Source organism: Aplysia californica, unplaced genomic scaffold, assembly GCF_000002075.1.
Source record: "Aplysia californica isolate F4 #8 unplaced genomic scaffold, AplCal3.0 scaffold00066, whole genome shotgun sequence".
NCBI classification, from domain to species: Eukaryota; Metazoa; Mollusca; class Gastropoda; order Aplysiida; family Aplysiidae; genus Aplysia; species Aplysia californica.
The window spans coordinates 644,099-668,104 of NW_004797336.1; the positions used below are offsets into that span (position 1 = coordinate 644,099).

Genomic DNA, 24,006 nt, shown 5'->3' on the forward strand with positions numbered 1-24,006 from the left:
ACACACACACACACACACACACACACACACACAGGCGCACAGCCCGCACATGCACAAACAATGACAGAGTTGAAAAAAAGAAGAGGGGGGGGGGACTAGTGACAATGATATTATTATATCCATAAACAGTTTACATTTTTGTTTTGGCATTAATTCTAAGCCCGGTATGACTACTCTCGAATCGCTCCATAACAAATTATCATCCTTTTTACATGTGCCCGGTCCAGTACTTGTAAGTGTAAGATCACCTAACAGACCTGTTCCTGGTGCGACAAGCACAAGCTATGTTGCAGAACCGTTCAAATAAAGACAATAAAAGCTATACTAGCTCTCTGAACCCCCCATCTAAAAAAACAACCAAAAAACATACACAGAGAGGCAACGTGAACACCGGAGACACACTGGGCCAAGCTTTCAGTGAAAACGAAACGTCTCGTGTGCAGTCAGTAAACATGACACGCAGACGACAATGCTGTGGAATTTCAATTGTTAACTGCATGCCCTAGGCCTATCTCGGTCTCTTCTCCTGTGCAGACTATGCATGCTAAACGCACCCCCCCCCCCTTCCCCCCCTCTCTCTCTCTGACTCTCTCGGCTATCCTTCTCCCCTATCTCTGACACACAAGTCCCCTTTGCCTAAATAATTTCTCACCACCTCCTTTCCTTTTATAACTACTGTATACAAGCAAACATTTTGTCAATGGTTTATTCTCAGCCCCACTAACAGATATGTCTCCTTTTTTGTCCACTAGATTGTATACCAGACCAATTAAACATGCCCACACACACACACATCACGTTGTGCTTTTTCATCTTTCATATAGAATTCAAGCTGACCCTGACAAGCAGGGTCGAAGCAGTTAGCCTCCTAAATGATACAAAAACCGTAGGCGATCCAATGAGAGCATTTAAAACACCTACATTGCTTTAGTTTTCTTTATAGCTACAAATAGTCGAGAGCTGAAGAAATGAAGAGATAAAAAGACTTCAGGAAAATATTAAACACCAAGTCTGAACTGTATTTCATTGAGTCTGAGTGTTAGCTGGAGACTACAACTAAGTGAAAACATTCCATTCCCCACTTCAGTTTTCTTGGTTTTCATTACAGATAATAATGGTATTTATTTAAGGAAATATCAAAGACCAAGTGATAGTTTAACTGTTTACCAGAACTATACTGAAACTAAACTCCAGAGGAAAGGTATGACCCAATAGAAAAGATTCCGAACATATCACTGTACATAGGCTTCAAACATCTGCTGAAAATGAAAGAAAAGATCCTTTAAAAATAACCTTAGATTCAGTGCATTGTCAAGTATATATTCATTATGTCAAAATTCAAAAACATGAAAATCAAGTATGTTGTAAAGTTTGATGAGGAACATCAATCGGTCTTCTTCGTTTCTCTAGATTAAAAATTAAAATTAACTACATTATTTGTCCCTTTTAAGTAATCCACAAATTGCAAGTTTTTTTATACACTTTGCACTTTCTTTAGGCCAATGATAAAGTTATGATTCATGCTGAGAAAAAATACAAGAAGTTTGGGGGATTTCAAATATGGAGAAAAAGTATCGAAGAAAATTTCCCTTGGAAAGGTCTTAAATACTTTTCCAATCCAGTGGCCATCAGGGTTCTAGCCTTCGGCCTGTAGGAAAGGCTGACAGACCACTCTAACAGCAACATGGTGTGATTCAATCCTAATTTCTGTCAGTGCCACACAGAGTCAATGTCATCAAAAGAAATTAGTTGTTATTACACAGTCAGGACAAAATCAGTTCCTCCCAAAGGAGTGACTTTCAAATTACAACTAACTACAAAATTATAATCTCCAGCATACATTGGACTTTTTCTTTAGAAAGTGCCTATTTGCAACGCTGCGTTGCAATTAGCGCTAGTGCTAAATAAAACGCCACGTTGACATTAGCGCCAGTGCTAAACAAAACGCTGTGTCACAGAGTGTAAAATATAATGCTTAATCTGCACTTCCTTATTGGAAGTTCTGATGGTCGAATGGACAGCGCGTCTGCACTTGAAGTCAAAGTCAAACCATTATTTTTTTTTTCCTCTTCTCGACTGACCAACAAATTTTTCCCATAAATAATCATAACTTGTTGTTTGTAGTTTTTCATGTAGTGATGAAGCATGCACATTCCGGTTTTGTCCCCAACAGGAGCTCTGTACGAAGTAGGCCTTAGTATTGCCTATACTTTTCCTTTTACCAATTTAGGCCTGGTTAAAGTTCAATAGTGGCTTTCCATGGCCTGTGAGTCTAATTTTTTTTTTTTTTATTTTAAATTTCAGGCTCAGGAGAAGGAAAAAAAACAAACTTCCGGGACCAGGATTCGATGCCATGCTTGGAAGCACTGAACATTAGACTTACAGAACGTAGACAGCTTACGTAGACAGCTTGTACGTTCTGTAGGCCTAAACTTAAAGTTAAAGGTAATTTTAATATTTTACGGTAGAGATCTATTATACGACGACACTGCCGACAGGAAATAGGGCCTACTGCTTATACCGAGTTGCACCTGATTATGAGAGATGAACAAGACTACGTCTAGTCTACGTTTGTGCAAACAATGTCAGAAACAATTGTAAATCTAGATCTAGATCTACCCAGTATTGATCGGAATAAAAGACAAGGTCATAAAAAAGGAGTGAACCTAGGAGGTTTTTCAAGAAACTGAGAAAGCTTCCACAATTCAGGCAGAACTACAATATATTATTTATGTAGAAACAATGGCTACTAGATCTAGATCAAAATCTAGATCTAGATTCTAGTACTGGCGTTTCAAATAGCAGGAACTATTCAAAACGAGAAGTTTCAAATAGCACGGGAGCTCTATTCAGAACATGGCGTTGCAACTAGCGCCTACCTTTTCTTTAATATTTTTTTTTAAAGGAAGAGGCTAGCCGTACTTAATGACGGCTAGACTGGCAGTCTAGCCGTACTTATTCTTAATATGATGGCTAGACTGACCATTTAACAAAAAATAGGCCTACTGAATTGTAAATATACATTTTTAGTGTGCAGTACCTAAAGTATTTGTATTTGAGACGAAACCAGGTGCCTTAATGACAGTGCATGTATTTTAAAACTCCTGTTTTCTAATGTTAATAGGGCCTAAGATAAGTACTGCTAGACTGCCAGTCTAGCTGTACTTAAGTATGGGTAGACAGCCAGGCTAGCCGTACTTAAAAGGACGGCTAGACTGTCAGGCTAGCCCTACTTAATATTGATGGCTGAATTGTAAATGAAATTTTTAGTTTGCAATGCCTAAAGTATTTGTATTTCAGACAAAACAAAAAGGTGCCTTACTGACTTGCATGTATTTGAACCTGAATAATAATTACTAGTTACTAGATCTAGATCTAGATTCTAGATCTAATGAGACCTGTGTACTTAACAGGCTTTAGTCGATAGGACCAAACCTAGATCTAGATCTAGATCTAAGTACGGCTAGCCACTTAGAAAAAAAAATCATACTTGTTTTAAAATACCTTAAGCCTAATTACAACAAGACACAAGGTGGTAGCGCCAAAAAAATCCAAAACTGGAAAACATCTCTACAACTTATATACAAGAACTAGATATCTAGATCTAGAATCTAGATCTAGATCTAATCTAGATTCTAGATCTAGAAAAAATCTAGATCTAAATTTAAATGGCACGGAGTCTGATGAGTGCTGGCACCAGTAGGCCTAGATCTACTACATCTAAGTTCTAATAGCAAACTACTCTGTGTCTCAGTCTGTATTATAAGTTAACTAGAATCTAGATCTAGAATCTAGCCTTTAGACTTTAGAAATGGTCAGATTTTAGATTGAGATCTGGAGTCTAGACTAGAGTCTTTATTTGATTGAATACCATCTTGATCTAAATTCTAGATTTCTGGATGGACAGCAACAACATCAACAACAAATATTCATCATCATTTTTCTTGCTCCCAGGAACACTTAATAATGTTCTTATAAATATTTTTTAAACTGAAGTGACTCTAGATCTAGATCTAAATCTAGCCCAAACTTGGATTACATGGAACAGATAATGCCCCCTTGACCCTTCTCATATCAAAACTGTGGGAGGACTGAACGGATCAATAAAATTCCAGAACGAGGATGCAATGACATCATTCAAGGGAGCTAGTCCACAAATTTCAGCTGCAGCTACATTTCAAGTCACATGTGGACCATATAGTTCCCTCATCTGAATTGCCAAGCTGTCCATAAAACAATTAAAAAATAAAACCCTTGCAAACCCAATGAAAAAAATAATAAAAACAGCAAAAATCAAAGACCACCAGGAATCAACTTCGTGGGTTTCACTTCAACATTTCCAACTCACTTCCTACTTTTATCATAAACATTTCATTCAGTCAGGCCATCAACCCATAAAAAACATGCCAGTCACGACAAAACAAAAACAAAGATACTAACCTGTGGTGTCGTTTGTTGAAGTTGTTTTTGCATTATCTCTCGGTCTTTGTTCGATTCCAGCAGTTTCGCCTCTGTAATATCGAGAGCTTCCTGCTTCTCTCGCAGACTCTCCATCAATTTATCCCTTTCGTCGAGCATGTTCACCATCAACTGCTCGAAGTTCGAGTCGTCTCCTGAACCTTGAGACTCTCGGTCATTGGAACCATCTTCAGAGATGGTTGGCATCACATCGCACATCATTTTGACAGATATTTCACAGACCTTTTAGGCCTAAATTACGTCCCAAGAAAATATCAGAAACACGAACCTCCTCGTCATGAAAATGCAGCCGGGCACAATCTAGCAGTCAACAAACCGGTGTTCAGAAAGCATTCCTTACATACTGCCAGGGTCTGGGTCAGCCCAGGCATTAGTCTCCATTGAATTCATCACATTTCTACTTTGTATTCAGGCCATTTAGGAAGCGTTAAGGTAAATAACAATGTATATAACAAAAAATAATGTAACACACCCTATCAGAGTCTTACCCTGATAGGGGAGGCCATTTTCACAGGCGGAAAAAAGTGTGTCATACCCATAATGCAACTGAGTGAGATAACTCTTATCATACGAGTAGCCATGAGGGGGCGTTGTTCGTACAGTCCCCCCATGCAAGTTCTAGGCAGGCTAATAGAATACCAAGGTTGCAATATCCTTTTCGAAAACTTAAACAGGTCTTTTTGGATGAACCTGATATTACACATATTAACTTAGATAAATCTATCGGTAAAGTTCTTCATATTTCGAAGATATGGTTTTTTGTTTTACTTTTCGGACCACTGTTTTTTCCAAAAACTTTTTGCATAATCCTTTGAGTACTAAAAAAGAATCGCGGAAACAATATACTGAAACAATTAGTTCAAAATGTTGACGCAACTCAAAACTCAAAACGAGCTCATTGTTTACAAACACTGACACTTCACTGCTGTAACGTTCACATACTGCCACGACAGCACCGTCCTGTTACTCCTCAAAATATGGGGAAAACAATTTTCGTAACAGTAGGAACTACACAGTTCGATTCTCTGATAAAAAAGGTAAGACCAGAACAGAATCACATCTAGAATCTAGATCTAGCTATATATCAAGAATCTAGAATCTAGATTCTAGATCTAAATCTAGATATATCTAATATAGATCTAGATATAGATATAGATATTACTAATATTAGATATATAGCCTAGATCTAGATCTAGATCTAGTCTAGTATAGATCTAGATCTAGTATAGATCTAGATCTAGTATAGATCTAGATCTAGATATAGATTCTAGATCTAGTATAGATCTAGATCTTCTAATCTAGATCTAGATCTAGATGTAGATTAGATCTAGAAGTCTACGTACACGGGGCTGGGCACCTAGTCTCACCTAGGACCTAGTCTTTGTATCTCTACACGTACACAGTAACCGGGCACCTATCTAGTCTCAGTATCTCGGACTCGAGTCCGAATAACATTTTTTCATATTCGGACTCGAGTCCGAATAAAAAAATTTCTTATTCGGACTCGAGTCTGTATATGAAAAAATGTTATTCGGACTCGGGTCCGGAAAAAAGGAAGTGTCTTCGTTCTATAGATCTACGAGCCATAGATCTAACATTCAGTGCTTCCAATTTTCCGCCATTTTTTAGTTTCCCCCACTCCTTATCTGCCGATCCAATGCCCGCCGCCTCATTGATACCCCCCCCCCCCCCCCACGTTTCCCACTTTCTTTGTTGTAGAAAAAGGTAAAATTGAAGATTAGCAGACCACCTGGCCTCTGCATATTATGAGCTGTGTAAAAAATTTTTTAAAAGACCGATTCGTTCAAATACACAAGCCTGTGTCATATCGATTGTTTACCAAGAAAAAATTGTGTTGCTGTGTAGAGCTGAGCATATGGCAACTTTTGATTCCATAGACCAGCGCACAATTCATTACGTAGATCTACGTCATGACTAGCTTATTATTGTAATAATGATCAGTTGCCGGGGGGAAAGAGACTGACGCGTATGCGACGTTCAAAGCCCGGACCGATAGTGCCCCCCACCACCCTCCCCGACACGCACACAGCCACACGTGTGCAGGCCGCCCATCCGACCCCGACACACGCTAACGAGCCATCTTTAATTGCTTCTGATGACCTCTTTACAAATAAACATTTATTAGAAGCGCTCTAACTTTTCAGGCCGGCCTCAAATTCATCATAAGATTAAAACTCGGCTCCTGCACAAAACGCCTTTTTGCCCGAAGTGATCCCGGTCTCTACCCAGCCTGAGGCGAGTCACGAGTGAGGCAGGACAGGAAGCCGGATTCACGAGTCACAGGAAGTTGGAAGTGATGTCATGCTGGACAAGAATCAGAGTCCGAATAACATTTTTTCATATTCGGACTCGAGTCCGAATAATCACTCATCTACGTACACGGTAACTGGAATGAAAATAAATCAATATTTGTCCTGTGCTGTCGCGGAAAAAAAAAAGAAAGTCATACAAGCGTCTTGTCGGGCTCGCCATCGTGACAGGCCGTGAAGGAAGTGGCTATTCTCACCCGGGGTGAGAATAGAAATACGATCGACCTCACACCCCGGGTGAGACTTTCCACCGTAGGCTATTCTCACTCGGTGTGAAACACGACCTGTTTTTCCTAATTTCGGAATACTTTCTATCGATGTGGATGATCAAATGGATAAAGGCAAAGAAAAGATTACGTTTATAGCACAAAAGTAAGCTAATTTTATCGACTACAAAGATGCTATGGCTATTTCACTTTTCGAATCGAGTCGAACTATGGGGGTCGCCATATTGTTTTGCCCGGAAGTTCTCACAAGATCTACTCCTCCCCTCTTCTCTCTCTCTATCTCTTCCTGAATACTGTCTATCGGTGTGGACGATCAACTTGACCAAAACAAAGTTAAAAAATGGTGTTAAAACACAAAAGTAAATTAATTTGGTCGTCTACAAAGATGCTACAGCTATAATTTAACTTTTCGAATCGAGCAGAACTACGCGGGTCTCTCTCTCTCTCTCTCTCTCTCTCTCTCTCTCTCTCTCTCTCTCTCTCTCTCTCTCTCTCTCTCTCTCTCCACTGCCCACAGACAAAATTGTACGCTTTTAGTAGGCTAACAGTAGTAATGGAACGTTTGTTCACGGCACACGGCGCACCGGCAGTGGAATTTTAGTTGCCGCGGGGGGTTCCCCGCCGGGCGCCTTATCACGTCGGGGTCACAGGGGTCAGCTCCCTGTCGCCGCTCTGTCTGGGCCGACTTAATTTTTGGTACTTTTCAACGTACAATTTAAGGTGTATCCTTGTATTTATGGTAATTCTCATTTAGTGCACCCAAAGCACGCATTTCTGCTCTTGAGACTCAAAAAAGAACGGACGTTGTAACTTGTCTGGTTATTTCGTTAGACGTGCTGGAGTCGGCAATGCTAAATTGTAATTTTTTTTGGGACTAGCGTGAATGAAAAAAAATCAATATAAAAAAAACGCATCGTCAAAATCTGTCGAACTTTTGGAATATGAACGACATAACATTAGTGCAGATACTCAGAAAAGATGGTATCTGCGCTTATCATAGAAGGCTGTAATTTTGCAATTTTATCCATCGGGCACACAATTCGCTACGAAGTAATTCCTCCAAATACAACTTTATGTGTCTAATATAATCATGAATATTCGCATATTTTCTCGAAAGTTTATAAAAGTTATCATGAAGTTTCTCAATGAAAAGTACAAATCGATTTTAGTGCTAGAATATATCTTCAACATAGATCTAATACACGAACAGTATCTGTTACACTCCAGAAATTGCTTACTTTTCTTAAAACGCTAAGTCTAGGTTTTGTAAGTTGACTGAATAATAAGGATGACTTCTCGTAATTGCGTTATAAGAATAATTTCTAGCTTTCCAGGGACACTGAATCAGCACCAGACTTTTCCAGCTTTTTTTACGTTTCTATGACCATTTGCAATAACTGACAATGTGACTGATTTCTTTACATTCATAATTGTGTCCGCGCATATTTCCTACACAAAAACTAAGAATGAATGTTTTAGCTCTCATTATTTTTATTCCATACTAGATGTTTATCTCTACCCATGTATTTACACGGTTTTGTGGTTTTTTAAATTGCTTATATTATATCTTTTTAGTTGTATGCAGGCTGCCACAGACACAGCATGATTCATGAACAAACGCAGAGTAACTTTCTCTTGTTTAATAGTAAAATAAGAGCTAACGCTGATCGTCTTTAGTTAAAATATGCAGATGTGCATCTTTCTTCTCTTATGACTTGACTATTACTACTACCGCAGATTTAAGATTTCTCATGGTAAAAGACATGATATTCGTAGTCAGTTTAACACAGAATTTGGAGAGATCTGTCGTGCCTTTTTTAAAATAACAATCATTTATTCATAACTTTGTAACTAAAATAGGACAAATTGGGTACTCTACAAACACTTGTCTAGAACAAAAACTAAGGCACAGAAACTAACCATTCTAACGCAGAATAAATCTCAAGACATTGAGCTTTCAGTACATCCGCGTAATGGTTTGCTGTCTGGGATGGGGAAGAAGTTATATCGTTTTAAACATAGTCAAAAATGCGAACTTCTCGACCGACACCGGCAAAGTCGCCTCAGGGCTCATTAACCCCGTGACCCCGAGCCGTGGAGCTCCGGCGGGCTGCTGAGTCACGCAAACTAAAAGTAACAGAATCGGGCGAAAAGTGGCGCCGTGGGCACAGAATTCTACAATTTTTCTGTTATCTCAGTGTAGAATTCTGTGGTTTAGGGTGAACGCAAAATTGGTTGGCCTAGATCTAGGCTATAACGGTGAACGTGCACCGGGTGAGAATAGCCAAAAGACTCGCCTGCACTATTCTCACCCGGGGTGAAAATAGAGATGGCCGTCAGTGAACCTGTGCGTCTGCATCACATTGTGAGTACAGGTTGGGGTCACCAAAGTTCATTCAAAGCCTGTGCGCTGCGAAGTATAGGGCTCCAGAATGGGGGGGGGGGGGGGGAAGATTATTGATTTTTTTTTAAGGTACAGTCGGGGGGGGGGTGGAGTTGAAGGCAACACCGGATGACAGAAACTGAACTCGGAGTTCTGAACTGCCCGGTTACAGTGTACGTGACACCAGAGAGTATTTAAAATTATATAGTCTCTGGTGACACTGAGACTACATGCCCGGTAGCCGGTTACTGTATACGTAGATATTGAGGCTACATGCCCTGTTACCGTGTACATGACACTGAGATTACGTGCCCGGTTGCCGGTTACCGTGTACGTAGACACTGAGGCTAGGTGCCGGTTACCGTGTACGTAGACACTCCGATTTAATTATCTTAGAAAAAGGCAAGGACCTCTGCTTTTTTTTACTTTTATTAGGAAGTGGCTATTCTCTCCAGCCTGTGGGTAAGAATAGCCTTTGTCTCGCTATTCTCAACCCCTTCAGGCGTGCTACATACAGTAGGCCTATAGCACAGACACGAACAGAACAGCACAGAGAATATCTTTAAGTTGTTATTGGTGAGATCACTTAGATCAGTTTCAGGGTTAGTTTAATCTATGGGCTGGGCAAAGGCCATTCAACTAGATTCTATGAACAGCAAACAGTGATTTTTATCGCCTTGCAAGAGGTCAAGGGGGAGTCCTCGCCTCATGCCCTCACCAGGATGGGAGTGAAAATAGCAGAGCAGGTCATGGGCTGTTCTCACGGGGGGTGGGAATAGTGGCCTTATTATTATTATTATATTTTATGTCAAACGTACAGTACAGTTCAACTTGTCCAATACAAGAAACGACAGGTATCACTAAGGAGCCAAAAAATAAGTGTTGGCCTTGACTTTGACATATTCCCCTCTTGAAGGGAAATTTAGGGGGAGGGGGGCTATGAAAGGCCCTGGATAAAAATCTAGTTTTGACCCCCAACTCCCAACTCCAGTTTAAATTAGTTTAGTTAAATATCAACTATTATTCAGCATAATACAGGGTGCCCCACTCGTTGCCTGAAAACAAATGTATTTGTTTAAATGAGGCAACAAGTCGGGCGTGATTGGCTTCTGCCACGATAGCCGCTTTGCGCCCTCAGTCTGACTAGGAAACCGCCCTGACCCAACCCAATCCCCCAATGGGCCAATCTGTCAGCTTTTTCATTTCCCCTAACACCTGCATGGCCAGGGCAGAAAATCCATGTGAGCGATCATTTTGACATTGGTTCGATAGCTTGAGTTATCCTACAATCCTACCCCTAAATTCTGAGATGTCTAACCCTAACCCAAAATTACTATGTATATTTCATTACTCTTGGGGCCAATACTGAAGAATGTCAAAGGCCCTTTGTAGTGGCAGCAGTTGGACCAAGGCCCAAGGGTCACGTGTCCAGTTTTGCAAGTCAATGGTCAAAGCTTCACACCTCCCCCAATAAGTTAGTGCCATCCCAGCTACTCTGATACTGGCTTGCGTATCAGTCTTACTAGTAATCCTTTGACCAATTAAAAACTAAACTACTAAACGTCTTTTTTTGTTTCCACTCTTAACCTTACACATCAATGTAGCCTAGTAAGAACAATTAATCAATTCAACTCCCTGCATGTAACAACAATTCAGAGAACTTAAGTTTTTGGCTTGCTATATGGTCAGGACAGTGAGCAGTTGTTAAATCTGAAACCTCTGACTACCAGGGAAAGTTTCCATGCCGGCGGGCCTCTTGTGTACTTTGAATGAAGAAAGAGCGGTTAGGGTTCACACCTACACTGCTTTGACCATCTGTACCTCTCAGGGCTCTCGGGGTTTGGGTGGGGTAACAGCTATCTCCAAACTGCACCCCCTCCACCTCCTTCTTTACCTGGCAGCGTTGTGTGAAGAGAGCAGGTGGAACCAAACTTTCTAAGGAGTTTTGTTTCAAATCAGGCTGGCAAAACATTTTCCTTTCTCAACAGGTCAAATCCCTCTAATGGCAAAAATTTTCTCTCTCCATATCTGGGTTGTGGTGTCTACTGAGACTGATCTATTATAGAGAGGAATTAAGGATGATTAAGGGAAGACGCGGGTCAGCGATCCCAGACAATATTGATAAAAAATGTCAAACTATCCAACTTTTGTTTTTTGCAGAAAAGCATCCTTTGACATCTGTTCTATCGGGTCACAATGACGAAACTGTTGAAAAAACACCCTAAATGACCTAAAAGCAAAGTAAAAGAGCGTTTGAAAAGTGCAAATTGTACTAAAAATCCTTTTAAAAATCCCTGTTTTTTCCGTTTTTCTCTAAGTCTACTTTTTGACATATGTGACCTTCTTGGTGCAAGGAGTTTTCAAAAACTACTGAAACTAGAAGCTTCAAATTTGGCGTTTGGTTGCTTTAAGATCTATTCTGGGGATCTATGTGAGGAAATAGGGAAATACTGGTAACTTTTGAAAATATTCAAATTTTTTGTAATATGTACCCCAAAATTTCGTCCACTGACTCTCAGGGGTCCATTGATTTTGGGCTCACTTTTTTAGTTTTAAAGATAAATCAAAATTCTCATAGGGATCCCCAGTCCATATAGGTTTGTACTTGTGTGCCAAATTTCAGGCTGATAATTCAGTATCTACTATGAAATTCTTCTTAAGAAAGTGGTTTGAAAATCCAAGATGGCCACCACAGAGACCCATTTTTCAGAAAAAATCAACAAATTCACCCTTAGTACATCCTATATACCTAAGAACTTCTTGCACAATTACATGAAAGTGAATAAAAGTCTTTAGTTTAGAAAATGTTTCCGGGAGTGTACGTCTCCCCCTAAGGGGAGAATTCTGCAATGACAGGTTCCAGCTTGGCAAGTTGGACTATATAATCTATTATAAAAATGCTGAAAGTTGAAAGATATTCCTGATTTTTCCTCCAATTTGCCCACCACAAGTCTTCTTACCGATCAAATGTAGTACCCTAACCCTAACACTCATATTATATCAACTTGTTAGTTGTATTTGACAAAACCAACTGCATATTCAAGCTCCACCTTGCCATTTGCTGGAAGCTGTTAAAATCAAAAAATGGTAATCTCCAGAAAATAAAAGTGCTCCCATGGCAACCACAGAGTCCCCCATCTGGTGGTTCTTACAATATTTTAAAATATGCACCTGTTCTAACAGCCATCTGTCCAGAACAATCACCTTCACAAACAACCTTTTCCCACTTCCTTGCTTTTTATATTATATATCCACTTTTCTCCTTGACAAAGGGTGGCCGTCCTGGACAATGTCTTATATTTTTTTTAAGGCATCTTCAGTTTTGGTAATGTGGCGATGAGATACCATGGGATTTGATTAAAGCTGCATTGTAGTAAGACAACGAGAAAATTCTTGCATAGACTCTGAGAGGTTGCTGTCATTGGCAGATTAACCAGCCTGGATGAGAGAAGCGTTGTGGAGTAGAGAAAGGGTTAAGGAATCTTGGGATTTATATCCCAATTTTGCAACAATCAGGCCTCAGTGAGCTCAATGTACATCAATTTCACTGGCACTGATTCACATATTTTAGGCAACGTTCTTTTGTTTTATAATCTATCAAAGACAAGGGGTCGAAGTATTGATCCATCCTCAAAATCTACCATACTTACTTTGACCACCTCCCCACCCCCTGCCCCCTCCTCCTTTGTATCCACACATTTTATTGTAACCCTGCTGGTTGGAAGTTGTCACTGGCAGCTCCTACTTCTTTACCTTCCTGTGTTTCTGCCAGTCTGTCTTAATTTTATCTGGTCATACTTGACCGCTATTGTATCAATGAGCATCTCTTATACTTTAAGAAAATGCCGACTTTCAATCATACCCATCTCTTCGTTCTTGTCTGCATGTCGCTTTTGGCTGCCCACTTGTACATCATGAAATTCTTCAATTCGGCTGTGAGGGAGATCATTCTTACTAGGGTTTTGAAATAAAAATATGCTGGCTACTATTGACTGAATGACAGAACAAGTCAGATTGCATTTTTCTGTGACATCTCCCGTTTCTACCCAAGTCAGAAAAATCACATTTCTGTGTCAATATCTGCCTTCGCCTGATAACGCGGGTCCACTTGTATGTTGGACTAGATCTAAACTTTTGTCCACCGTCTGTTGACTTTAAGTTATTTGCGGGAAATCAGCTGCATTCAAACATTGTGCCTTAACAACTTTTTCAGCTTTAAACATGTCAAATTTTCAAAAAGAGGAAAATTTTTCGGTGCCAGTTTAGTTGAAAGTCCACCGCACTACAGTGGTCTACCCTGAGTCCTGCTCAATTGACCGTGGTCTTCTGAGAAGTGCAAGTCCCTCCTTATTGGCCAAGATAACGACAGTGCAAGGGGTACTGAGATCAAAGGCAGTGGCATATTAATTGCAGTATGTAGTCGAGTGGATTACTTTATTTTCCAGTGTTGTTTAGATCAAAGAGTTTTATGGTGGTAAAGATTATGATTAGATCTAACAAGTTGCAACAGTAAGCAATCGGAAGGGACTGTATTCAAGAAATAGGGGTGCCCCCCCCAAAAATACATGTACAACCACAAAATCATTTTAATATGGCTGATGACAGTCTCGAACCTGTATAAACTTTAAATGCAAAGGGAATGATTTTTTGTAAACAGATCCTTGTCACAAGTCCTAAGCCTATCTAAACTGGCAGGCCTACAATTATAAACCAGTTGTCGGACCAGTTTGGCAGTATATCTTCAACTAAACCAGAAACATGGCAATAGACCTTCAACTTAAACCAGCACCGATTTTTTAATTCCCTTAAGATACTTACGTGACAGGAATCCATATGGATATTTACAGTCTGTTTATCTAAGGACTTTATATCAGATGTTGCAGCAAAGTTTAGTCATATTTATTTCCAGTTCTACCAAAGTTTGTCTGTCATTTGTAACATATAAGGAGAGAATTGTTGGCTACCAGTTAAAGTATAAATTCTAAAATACGAGAACCCCCTTTGTGTCATCTGCTGTTATCATTTTGGTGTGCTTCTGTTTACTCATTTGAAACCATCCACCAGGGCAGTGGGAGAAGGTGTGAGGTTGAGGGAAAAATAGGCCAGCACGGAGAAAAAGGGACAGATTAAGGCATCAGAAGGAAACGGCAAAAAGGAGGAAAAGCAAGGACCGATATAAGGATATTTTCTGTTTATAAGCAGAGATCCCAGAGATTTTAAGTTTAAAAGAGTGTGTACTCGACATGGACAAACCTAAATATGTGAGCCTCCAAGCGTCACCCAAATGGTCACTTTATTTGTTCAAATTAATTGCAGGTTCTTTTGTCTTATTATATGTGACCAAATTGTACTGAAAATTTTCTTGTTAGAAGTTGAAGTATCCCCATCTTCATGTTCTATTGTATCGGGATTTGTTCATATCCTTGACAAGGACTTCACTAGTGAAGCAGTTTTGTCACCGAATACACCGTTTTGGGACAGAACTTTGCTGGTACATGTGAATCTTCCAATGTTGGATTAAGTGTGCTCTCTTTGAAACTACTGGCATTGTGCATGTGTCTTCCTGATTGTTTTACTTGTACGTTGTATCAACCTATACGTTTATATGTAATCCAATCCTAGTTTTGAAAATGTATAGCCTACCAAGAAAAATGCTCATGATACCCGACGAGAGTCGGCGGGAATACGTGGGAACGAACAGAAATAAGGGGAAGCGACGGCATTTTATCTAAGCACAGTCTGACAATACTACGGTTATTTCCCTTGTGTCATTATCATTACCGGTACGTTGCTCTGCAGCCAATCTTGTTTTGTGTGTGTGTGTGTTGTATGCTTGTGTGTGTGTGTGTGTGTGTGTGTGTGTGTGTGTGTGTGTGTGTGTGTGTGTGTGTGTGAGAGAGAGAGAGACAGACAGATAGAGGGAGTGTGTGTGCCGCGCGTGCAACTTACAATGAATCCCCTGTGAACAGTGTGGTTGTCATGGACAGGTTCTGCTGATACTTCTCTTCTTTACTCAAACTCAAAATTTAAAAAATTGGGTAGTTGAAGCTTACCATAGATCGAAATTTTACGGGAGCAGAACAAAAGGAGAATGTAACTGACCCAAGGATCTAGATATCAAAACTGTACGAAAAAACTTGGTTCACAGAGATACCTTGATGCTGAAAAATGTTCAGGGTGTTCCAAAAGGGGCGCTGCTGTGGGAGCTGTGTGCCTTGGAAAACCAAACAAATTAATCCTCAGTAGTAAGCTCCGTTCAGAAACTTCTATGATGCTTTTTTATATGTCTTAGAATTTGAACATATGATAGCTGAGGAGTGCTCCAATTCTTCCATATATATATATATATATATATATATATATATAAATTCTTTCCGAGCCGCTGTGTCGTCTGGCATTTTTTTTTTTTTTTTTTTTTTTAAAGTGTTTTACGGCGCTCGTAAAGAAAGGTCATATGAGCGCGCGTGACACACCTAATATTTTCAGTTGGTAGGAAATTTTGAATTTTGCCCGGGTGGCGGCCGAAGCCTACTCTTATCGATTTTAGACCACCAAGGGATCTTTCACGTGCGCAACTTGCACACGGAGATTTTTTCGACCTTGTCCGAGAAGGCTAGGTGTAGATCTTTCCTACCAGAAGATCAGGGGTGTGGCAGAAAGACAGCAGTAAGAAGAAGCGAAGGAGTAGCAGTAGAAAGGCTGCAGAAAGAATCAGGAGCCCAGAGGAAGGGGCAAAGGAGGTGATGGGGTGGGGGCAGAAAGAGGAGACGAAAGCAGACGACAGAACATTGCTAGAGAGCAGGAAATGAGGTGAAAGGAGACAAATTTAGAGAAGATGTTTCAGTTGCTACCCGGATTCGAACCCGGGACGAACCCGGGACCTTTTTAATGAGAGGCCAACACCTTAACCTCTAGGCCACGAGAGCCCCCTTCTGGCATCTTTAGAGACGCTTGAATCCTCTGGTTTATGATACATGTTATATTATATGGAATGATAAACTGAAAGAGGCGCTCCTGGTGGAGTTCACGGTGCCTCACGAAGGCAAAATCAGTGCTGTACCTGAGCGAAAAGAAATTCGCTTTGAGACGCATGTTGAAAAATGTGAGGAGGCAGGTTGGAAAGCAACTTACTGTCCAGATGAAGTTGGCTGCAGAGGTTTCATTGCAACCAACGTCAGAACTTGGATGGGAGTGGCAGGACTTGTTCCAAAGAAAATTAATCAGATAATCAATTCCCCTCATGAGACTGTTCAGGAAGCAAAGCACTGGATCTGATTGAAGAGAGTGGACACATGCTGGAATGGATCCTGATGGTTGACAGCTAAGGCATATAGTATATTCGGACTAGCAAGGAGACCTCACATCGGTGAAGGGGCTCGGTGCGTCAGAAAAGCTGTTGAGATGAAGAGCCCGAAACAGCAACGCATTCTGTCCTAATGATCTCGACGCTAGAGTCCGGGATATGGCGCCTTTGACGTGAGCAGCGCATAAAGCTGTTTTAATTAAACTCGTGTAGGCTACATTACCGGCACCAAAGTAGTAAAGATAGGCTGGGGCAGGGAGGGATGTGTGCAGCCTCGTAAGCAGTAGTTGTTAACAAATATGTTGATTATTTAATTAACTAAGGAGTCTGTAAAACTTCACGAAAGCTGAAGAGATAGAATTGTTTACAGTTGTATTTAGTAATAGTAGTGTTTAAACCTGTGTCGCGGGTAGTTGGCGGACGCCACTAGTAGGTCATACTTCTTTACTTTTTCACTGTTGTTTCTGTCTGTCAGTCTTACTTTTTACTACATGTAGTACCGGCGCTAAACAACCATTAATGTGTCGATTTGCTTCTCTTTACTCTATAAACAAACCTGTGTTCCTTCAGCAGGGAATCGTGTTATTCTTGTTCAATTCTGTTGAAAAACAGTACACGCATGGGTTGTTACGTGTAATTCCTCGTTGAGGAAAAGACTGCTTTGTGGGTTGCGTGGGACTAATATGTTTACCCCCTTGGCACATTCTACTGGGACATGTTGAATTTCATGAAGTGGGTTCAAGCATTTTAGTTTGATACCACGTATCTATTCCAGTAACATGAAAAACCCCTTTGACGCACGTTATCTAAGAGCACCGTGAATAATCGCAGAAAGAAATTGCATTAATACTAATGACACAGGTAGCCTACTTTACTTTTTTTTTTTACTCTTATTTCACGAGGTGTGAAGGGGAGATGCAACTGTCGGACATGGGCCAGGTGTGTAGTAGTTGTTTAGTATAGTTTATATCATCGTGTTGTTTCTTGGAGAGTATCTTTCACTCCATTGATCCATCTTTTTCTTTGCCTTCCTTTTGTATTTTGGCCTTCATTTTACATGTATGTATCTTGAAAGCATCGAATCTCATTTTGCAGGCCTAAGAGGCTGCATGTTGGGGCCCCATTCTCCTTTTATGTGTCCAAACTACCTTATATTTGTTTCTCTCGGTGTGTTCCATTTCGTGTTGACGCTCTCTTGATGTTTGGTGTAACCTATTTGTTTCTATGTCTGTCTCTTCTCGTGCTTTTTAACGTTTTTTATTTATTCTGTTCATTTAGCAGTTATCATACTGTTATTTTACTTTGCTGCGCTTTGCTGAGGGTCCAGTTTGGCACTGGTAGCTGAGAAGAGTTGGTATGAAGATAGATTTGATTCTGATGAGTTTTTTCTTGGTCTCTATAGGAATGTTTTAATGGGAGAAGATGGATGCAAGTTGGTACTGTATGTGATCGCGTTTTTCTTTTGGACTCCTGTTTCAATTGGTCTGTCCATTTTCTCGCTTCTAATAATGTTCCTGTATTTGAATTCTTGTACCTGTTTCAGTTGTGTGTTGTTTGCTTGGATATTTAATGGCGTTTGGTTTCTGGAGATCTTCATTACTTTTATCTTAGTTGTGCTCACTTTCATTCCATATTCTCACATGCTTTGTTCAGTTTAGTGGTACCGGTATTACTAATTTAGTATCATGTTCTTGGAGCTTTCCTGGTCTTGGTGTGAGGCTATGATCGTCATCGAAAAACAGTTCTTAGAGTTATTTTGGATTGTCGTTTGTTTCTTGTGTTTTCTTGTCCGTGTAGACTGAAATGTAATGGTGAAAGGACACAGCCTTTTCTGACCCCAGATATCACTTCGAACTGTATCGATCGATGATAATGAAAAAGATGAACATTTCAAACTGTACTGATAGTGATACATGTACCTTGAACTGATACGGTTTTAGATTTAATTTTGTATTATGCTATGCCTCCGAGTTGCGTTCACTTGCAGTTACAGTTTTGTTTTTGGTTATTTTTTATTTTTGTTTGTTTTTGTCTGTTTTGTTTTGTCGTGGGGTTTTTGTGTGGTTTTTTAATGTATAATTTGTTTTGTCAGACCTTTGATATTGATAATGGATGAAGATAAGAAATCAATTCGTTTCTGTCGTGACCCTCAAATGACCGAACTGTGTCCCCGATACCACCGTTAAACGGGTACACGAAATGTAGGGCCAACACTCTACATAGATGTACTGTCGAAAAATTGTCTAAGACGGCCACCCGTTGCCTAGGAGAAAAGTGGTTTTCCTAGACAGGTGGACGTCTTATACCGCGGTATTATAATGTAAAAGAAAATACGCAAAGGTTGAAAATGGGAAGTGGCCGTCTGTACAGATGGTTGTCTTGAGCTGGTGGCCTTCAAAGCAAGTTCCACTGTACCGGTATTTGAAATGTAAAATAGCAGCATCAGTGCTGGCATTTTTTTTTAAAGCGTATGTTATAATTTTTAGAGAGTGACATAGATACGGTACCTCAAACTCAAACCGAAAGCAGCAATATTGTTCAGAACCTTTGCTTGAGAAAGTCCTGTACATGTAGGCCTACTAGCACCTTTGGCGACATGTTGTTATAATAATAATACATGGTAATGATAATAATAATAATAATAATAATAATAAACAATAATAATAATAATGATAATACTAGTAGTAATGATGTTGGTGATGATGATAATAATGATAATGATAATAATAATAATTAATAATAATATAATAAGTATAATATAATAATTAATAATTATAATATTGATAATATTAATAATAATAACATCTGTTATAATAATAATATATAGCCCATATCCACGATCTGCAGCATGCTCTATGCGCTTTACAACTTATACATATATGTATTACCTGTAACCTAAATTCTAATTAATATAACACTGAAGCGAAGTGGTGAAAATACAGAGGTGTGTAGTTAGGGCTGGGCAATGAGTCGCTTTAACAAAATCCGGATAATATGTTAGTTCACCCCTTCGGCAATTTATATAATATTATTTTTTATTAATATGAACCGCTTCGTCAAATGGGGTAGAACCACTTCGACAAACGGGTGAGCATCACTTCAACAAATGGGTGTACCCACTTCGGCAAACGGGTCAGGAAAGGGAGTTAAGAGTCTGAATTCGGACAATGTTTCTTTTAGAATTATTCAGTTATCCTATAGTTTATCCGGATTTTGCACATCTCTAATGCCGAGAGCTATTGAGCATGGTGCGGATGGCTCTGGTTCTACTAAATCCCAGCAGGGCGGGTTTTTAGGGGGTGGGGGGTGGGGGTGTTTGGGTTTTGTTTTGGCTTTTTTTTCGGGGGGGGTGTTTGTTTGTTTTGGTGGGGCTGTTTGTTTGTTTGTTTTTTGTTTTGTTTTCTTTGTTTGTTTTGTTGTTGTTGTTTTGTTTTTGTTGTTTGTTGTTTTTTGGTTTTTTTTGGGGGGGTTGCTTGGGTCGATTGCAAACTTTTAAGGCTGTCCATTCTCTTGATTTTCTTGAAGATGGAGGTTCAGTTTGAAGGACCCTCCTCTAATAAGACAACAGCAGTTTCAACTGGGACTGGGATACTAAAATCTTTGACACCGTACTGCGTGGATAGGCCGCACGCAATTTTAATGTGCCGAGTGACGCACGTAGACTGAGTACGTCAAGTAGGTGGGTAGTTGGCGGGTGCTCTGGTGTGGTTTGCTACTTCTTCCCTATCAAACATCTATCGTCTTTATTTCCCCTCCTTTTTTATGTTTGTTACTCCCTTGTAAAACCTCTAATCTTCTGGCGCTCATATGACCTTATGCAGTTGCGAGCGCCGTAAAACGTCAACTAAAACTAAAGACCGGGAAGATGTTGAAGTCAAGAGAACGACCCTCAACGAAAACTCGTTTTCTGCTCATGTAGTAGTCCTGCTGTTCTTTTGCCCCCACCCCCTGTACAAGTAACTAGAACAAGAGCAGTCTGAGTCAGTAATTGTTGTTTTTTACTTCCACTCCCGCATTATATTTGTGTATTGATTTTACTTTAAGGGGTCAAACGGTTGTATTTTTTTTAAACTACTAAACACACATGTGACCGCTACAACTATCGCAAAAGAATTGTTTTCAGGACTTAATTGCAAAACTTCAAATTATGGAGGAAAAAAAAGGGGGGGGGGGGGTTACATATTTTCAAATTGTTTATTAAACTTGGGGGGGGGGGGGGGGTGCTCCACTGAAACCTGTGGTTTGGTCCAAAACGCGGAAATTACTGATTGCCTAGTGTGGTTTGCTCCTTCTGTCATCGAACATGTATCGTTATAAAATTTCTCCTTCTTTTCTCTGTCATTACCATGTCACTTTCTAGTTACACCTTAATTTTTAAAATCTTCGGCGTGTGTTGCAAGTGCCGTAAAGCTCTTGCTAAAACTACGGTTGCAGCTGTGTCGTACCTAAGAAGAAAACAACTGGGTGTGATGGTCGGGGTGCGCGAAGCCATGGGATGGTTATACATTGTGGGCCTATACCTGTAGGCTTACATTACTTTCACGCGCCGCGACCTGATAAATTATGCTACGTCATGAAGAAGGTAGTTTTAGTTACTATGTAGGACGTCATTGGCATTTCCGTTTTCTTTTTTTTTACCCGACGTCTTGTCTTGGCCCAGATTTTATTATTGGCCATAGTTTGATAGGTTGCTTGTTCTCCTGATTCATCAAACTGAAACTCTATATACGCCGGTCGTGCAGTACTGTAGATTGTACAATGTAAATGTTTGGCTACGCGCAATTAATGAAAAAGACGTGAACCGGCTCTTGACGCGCTTTGCAATCTCACGCAGAATACCTGAGTTCTATTCCCGTGCGGGGATAATTTTTAGGGTTTCTCGGTCTTTCCGCTGAGACGTTTGTATTTGTATATTAAATATTATTATGACGTGTACCCCTCTCAGACTGGGGTGGCCCTGACAGTGACAGGCAGTGTCGAAGCTCACCTCCTAATTCATCTCAATTGTGTTGATATGGCGTAAAAACACCTATGTTAAATAACTCTTATTGGCCATGGCTTAATGAGTTGCTTCTCGAATCGTGACTCGTGAGTGGTTGGTAGGTGCTCTGTTGTGGTTTGCTCCTTCTTTCTTATCAAACATCGTCCTGATCTCTCCTCCTTCTTTTCTGTATTTGTTACTCTCTCGTAACACCTCTAATCTTCAGCACTTATGTGACCTTATTATGTTGCAAGTGCCGTAAAAGTCTTGCTGAAAAAAAAAGAATCCTGACTCAGACTCAAACTACACCCTTAATGTAAAATAGTGACGGTGTACCGTTAGCTCAGTTGGTAATGTATCATGCTGAACTACCGAGCGAATGACCCTAGTTTGGATCCCCCAAGGGGTTTTTAAGGCTTCCCGCCCATTTGGCTAAGTCCTTTCAGAGATGGACCTCAAATCCAGAGGCCCCTCCTTTTAGAAAGCCTCACAATGTTGAAAGGGACGTTATACCCATACAATGACAGATAGATTCTAAAATTGTTTGGGTCTTCGCTTTGTATCGTGGAGAAGACGCGAGTTTGGTTTCGTTGTTGGACGTTAGTTATCTACTCGTAGTTATCAGCTAGGCCAATCTGCATTTTCTTTGTTTTGCTTGGGTGTATTTTTCTCGTCCTTGTTTGGCGTGACGGGTGTATAAGTACTCAACTACGTAAATTAACGATATATACATTATTGATAGGGGCTTGGGGGGGGGATTAAATCGTTTATAACGCAGCTGTTGTCCTTTGGTGAGTTGGTGAGACAAAACACCCTTTAATAATTAGGTCGGCGGCTCCGGAGACCTGAGTGGCCTACACGGCTATTCTTTAAATTCTGACCACCCCTCCCACTTGCACCCTACCCCCCACCCACCCACCACGCTTTAGAGAAGAACCCGCGGGTGATTAGTCGAATGATGACTTTGCTACACCTCTTTTTCTTTTAATAAAGGGCTCCTTCTTTCCAATTAAACAGCTATTGTCCTTATCTCTCCTCCCTTTTTTGTGTGTGTATGCTACCCTCTTGTAACACGTCGGATCTATTCTGCGGCCCATATATGACCTTATTATGTTGCAAGTGCCGTAAAACTCTTACTAATTCTAAAGCTAAACGGTCTCTGAATTGGCTTCTTGATGAGAAAAGAGTTATAATGTAAAACAAGTTCGCGGCTTTATATCACAAATGCTTGAACTTGAATGATAATGCGCGTCGTATATCAAATCTGTGGAAACTGGTTACATGATTCCAGCTCGCACTATACGGTCATTATTACCTGACAAAAAGAATTTCATTTTACGACTTTTTTGCCACAGAAAAACACAAGAAAATTGATTTTAGACAAATGACATTTGGCTGGCGAGTTTCTTGAACTGAACTGTCAATTTAAAACTGGAACAAGTACCGGTATGTTTAGATGCATTTAAACGTGAGTGTGCATGACCGTTCAGCCGAAAAAAACGGCTCTATAGGTTGGCCCTGACCATTGACAGGCAGGGTCGAAGCCAGCATCCAGAAGAATCTAAATTGAGTCGATGGGGTCGTAAAACACTCTGTGTTTAAACGAAAATTTATTTGGAATTAAAGCTTACCTACTGCTAGGAGATGGCTTTGGTGGCCTAGTGGTTGGGTTACCGGACCCGTAATCGTGAGTTTTCGGGTACGGGTTCGGGGCTCGAGCCTCAGCCCGGTCCGATGTTGTGTCCTTGGGAAAGGCACTTTACACGAATTTCCCATTTTGGCTATGTCCTTTTGGAGATGACCGTTAAACTCGGAGGTCCCGCCTCATAAATAAACTAATAGTGTTGACAGGGGCGTTAAACCTATGTACCCTTTCACCATTTCAACTGCTACGACTACGACCGCAGTCAGCTGTGTGGAATACACAAGTCGCTTCCCTAGAATAAAGTTCTATCTACATGTGTCTGATCAGTAGATTCTACCTAGTTTTGAGAAATTTGACGTTAAAAATTGTAAGTTTCTCAACATGTCAAGCTTTTTCAAATGCATTTCTTTTAATATCTTGATAATGACTCCGGATAATCTTACGATTTTGATAGAGCTGATAGAACATTTGGTCTTTAATCTCATGGCCTTAGTAGTCTTGATAACTCAAAACGGCCAAACATGTCAGATATAACTCTTTGAGGTAACGAAGTGTGTATTGGGTGTGTGTGTTTCAGAGTTTGTACATTGTGTTTCAAGTAAGCGAGAGAAGGTGAATGAGTGTGTGTGTGTGTGTGTGTGTGTGTGTGTGTGTGTGT

At 40.2% G+C, this 24,006-nt stretch overlaps 2 protein-coding genes across 2 annotated transcripts in view; one reads left to right on the top strand and one right to left on the bottom strand.

Moving 5' to 3' along the window:
• LOC101848338 (liprin-alpha-1) overlaps window positions 1-4,996 on the bottom strand; it is a gene marked incomplete in the record, with an annotated part of 88,793 nt that extends 83,797 nt beyond the window's left edge. Inside the window, 1 exon segment of the mRNA XM_013079852.2 lies at window positions 4,441-4,996. Within this exon segment, the coding sequence (XP_012935306.1) occupies window positions 4,441-4,680 (240 nt within the window).
• An 80-nt stretch (window positions 4,997-5,076) lies between these two features.
• The window catches only part of LOC101848732 (UDP-N-acetylglucosamine transferase subunit ALG13 homolog), a 23,060-nt gene continuing 4,130 nt past the window's right edge, over window positions 5,077-24,006 (top strand). The window contains exon 1 of the mRNA XM_005093562.3: window positions 5,077-5,516. Coding sequence (XP_005093619.1) covers window positions 5,457-5,516 — 60 coding nt within the window. The 5' untranslated portion in view covers window positions 5,077-5,456. The remainder of the gene's footprint in view (window positions 5,517-24,006) is intronic.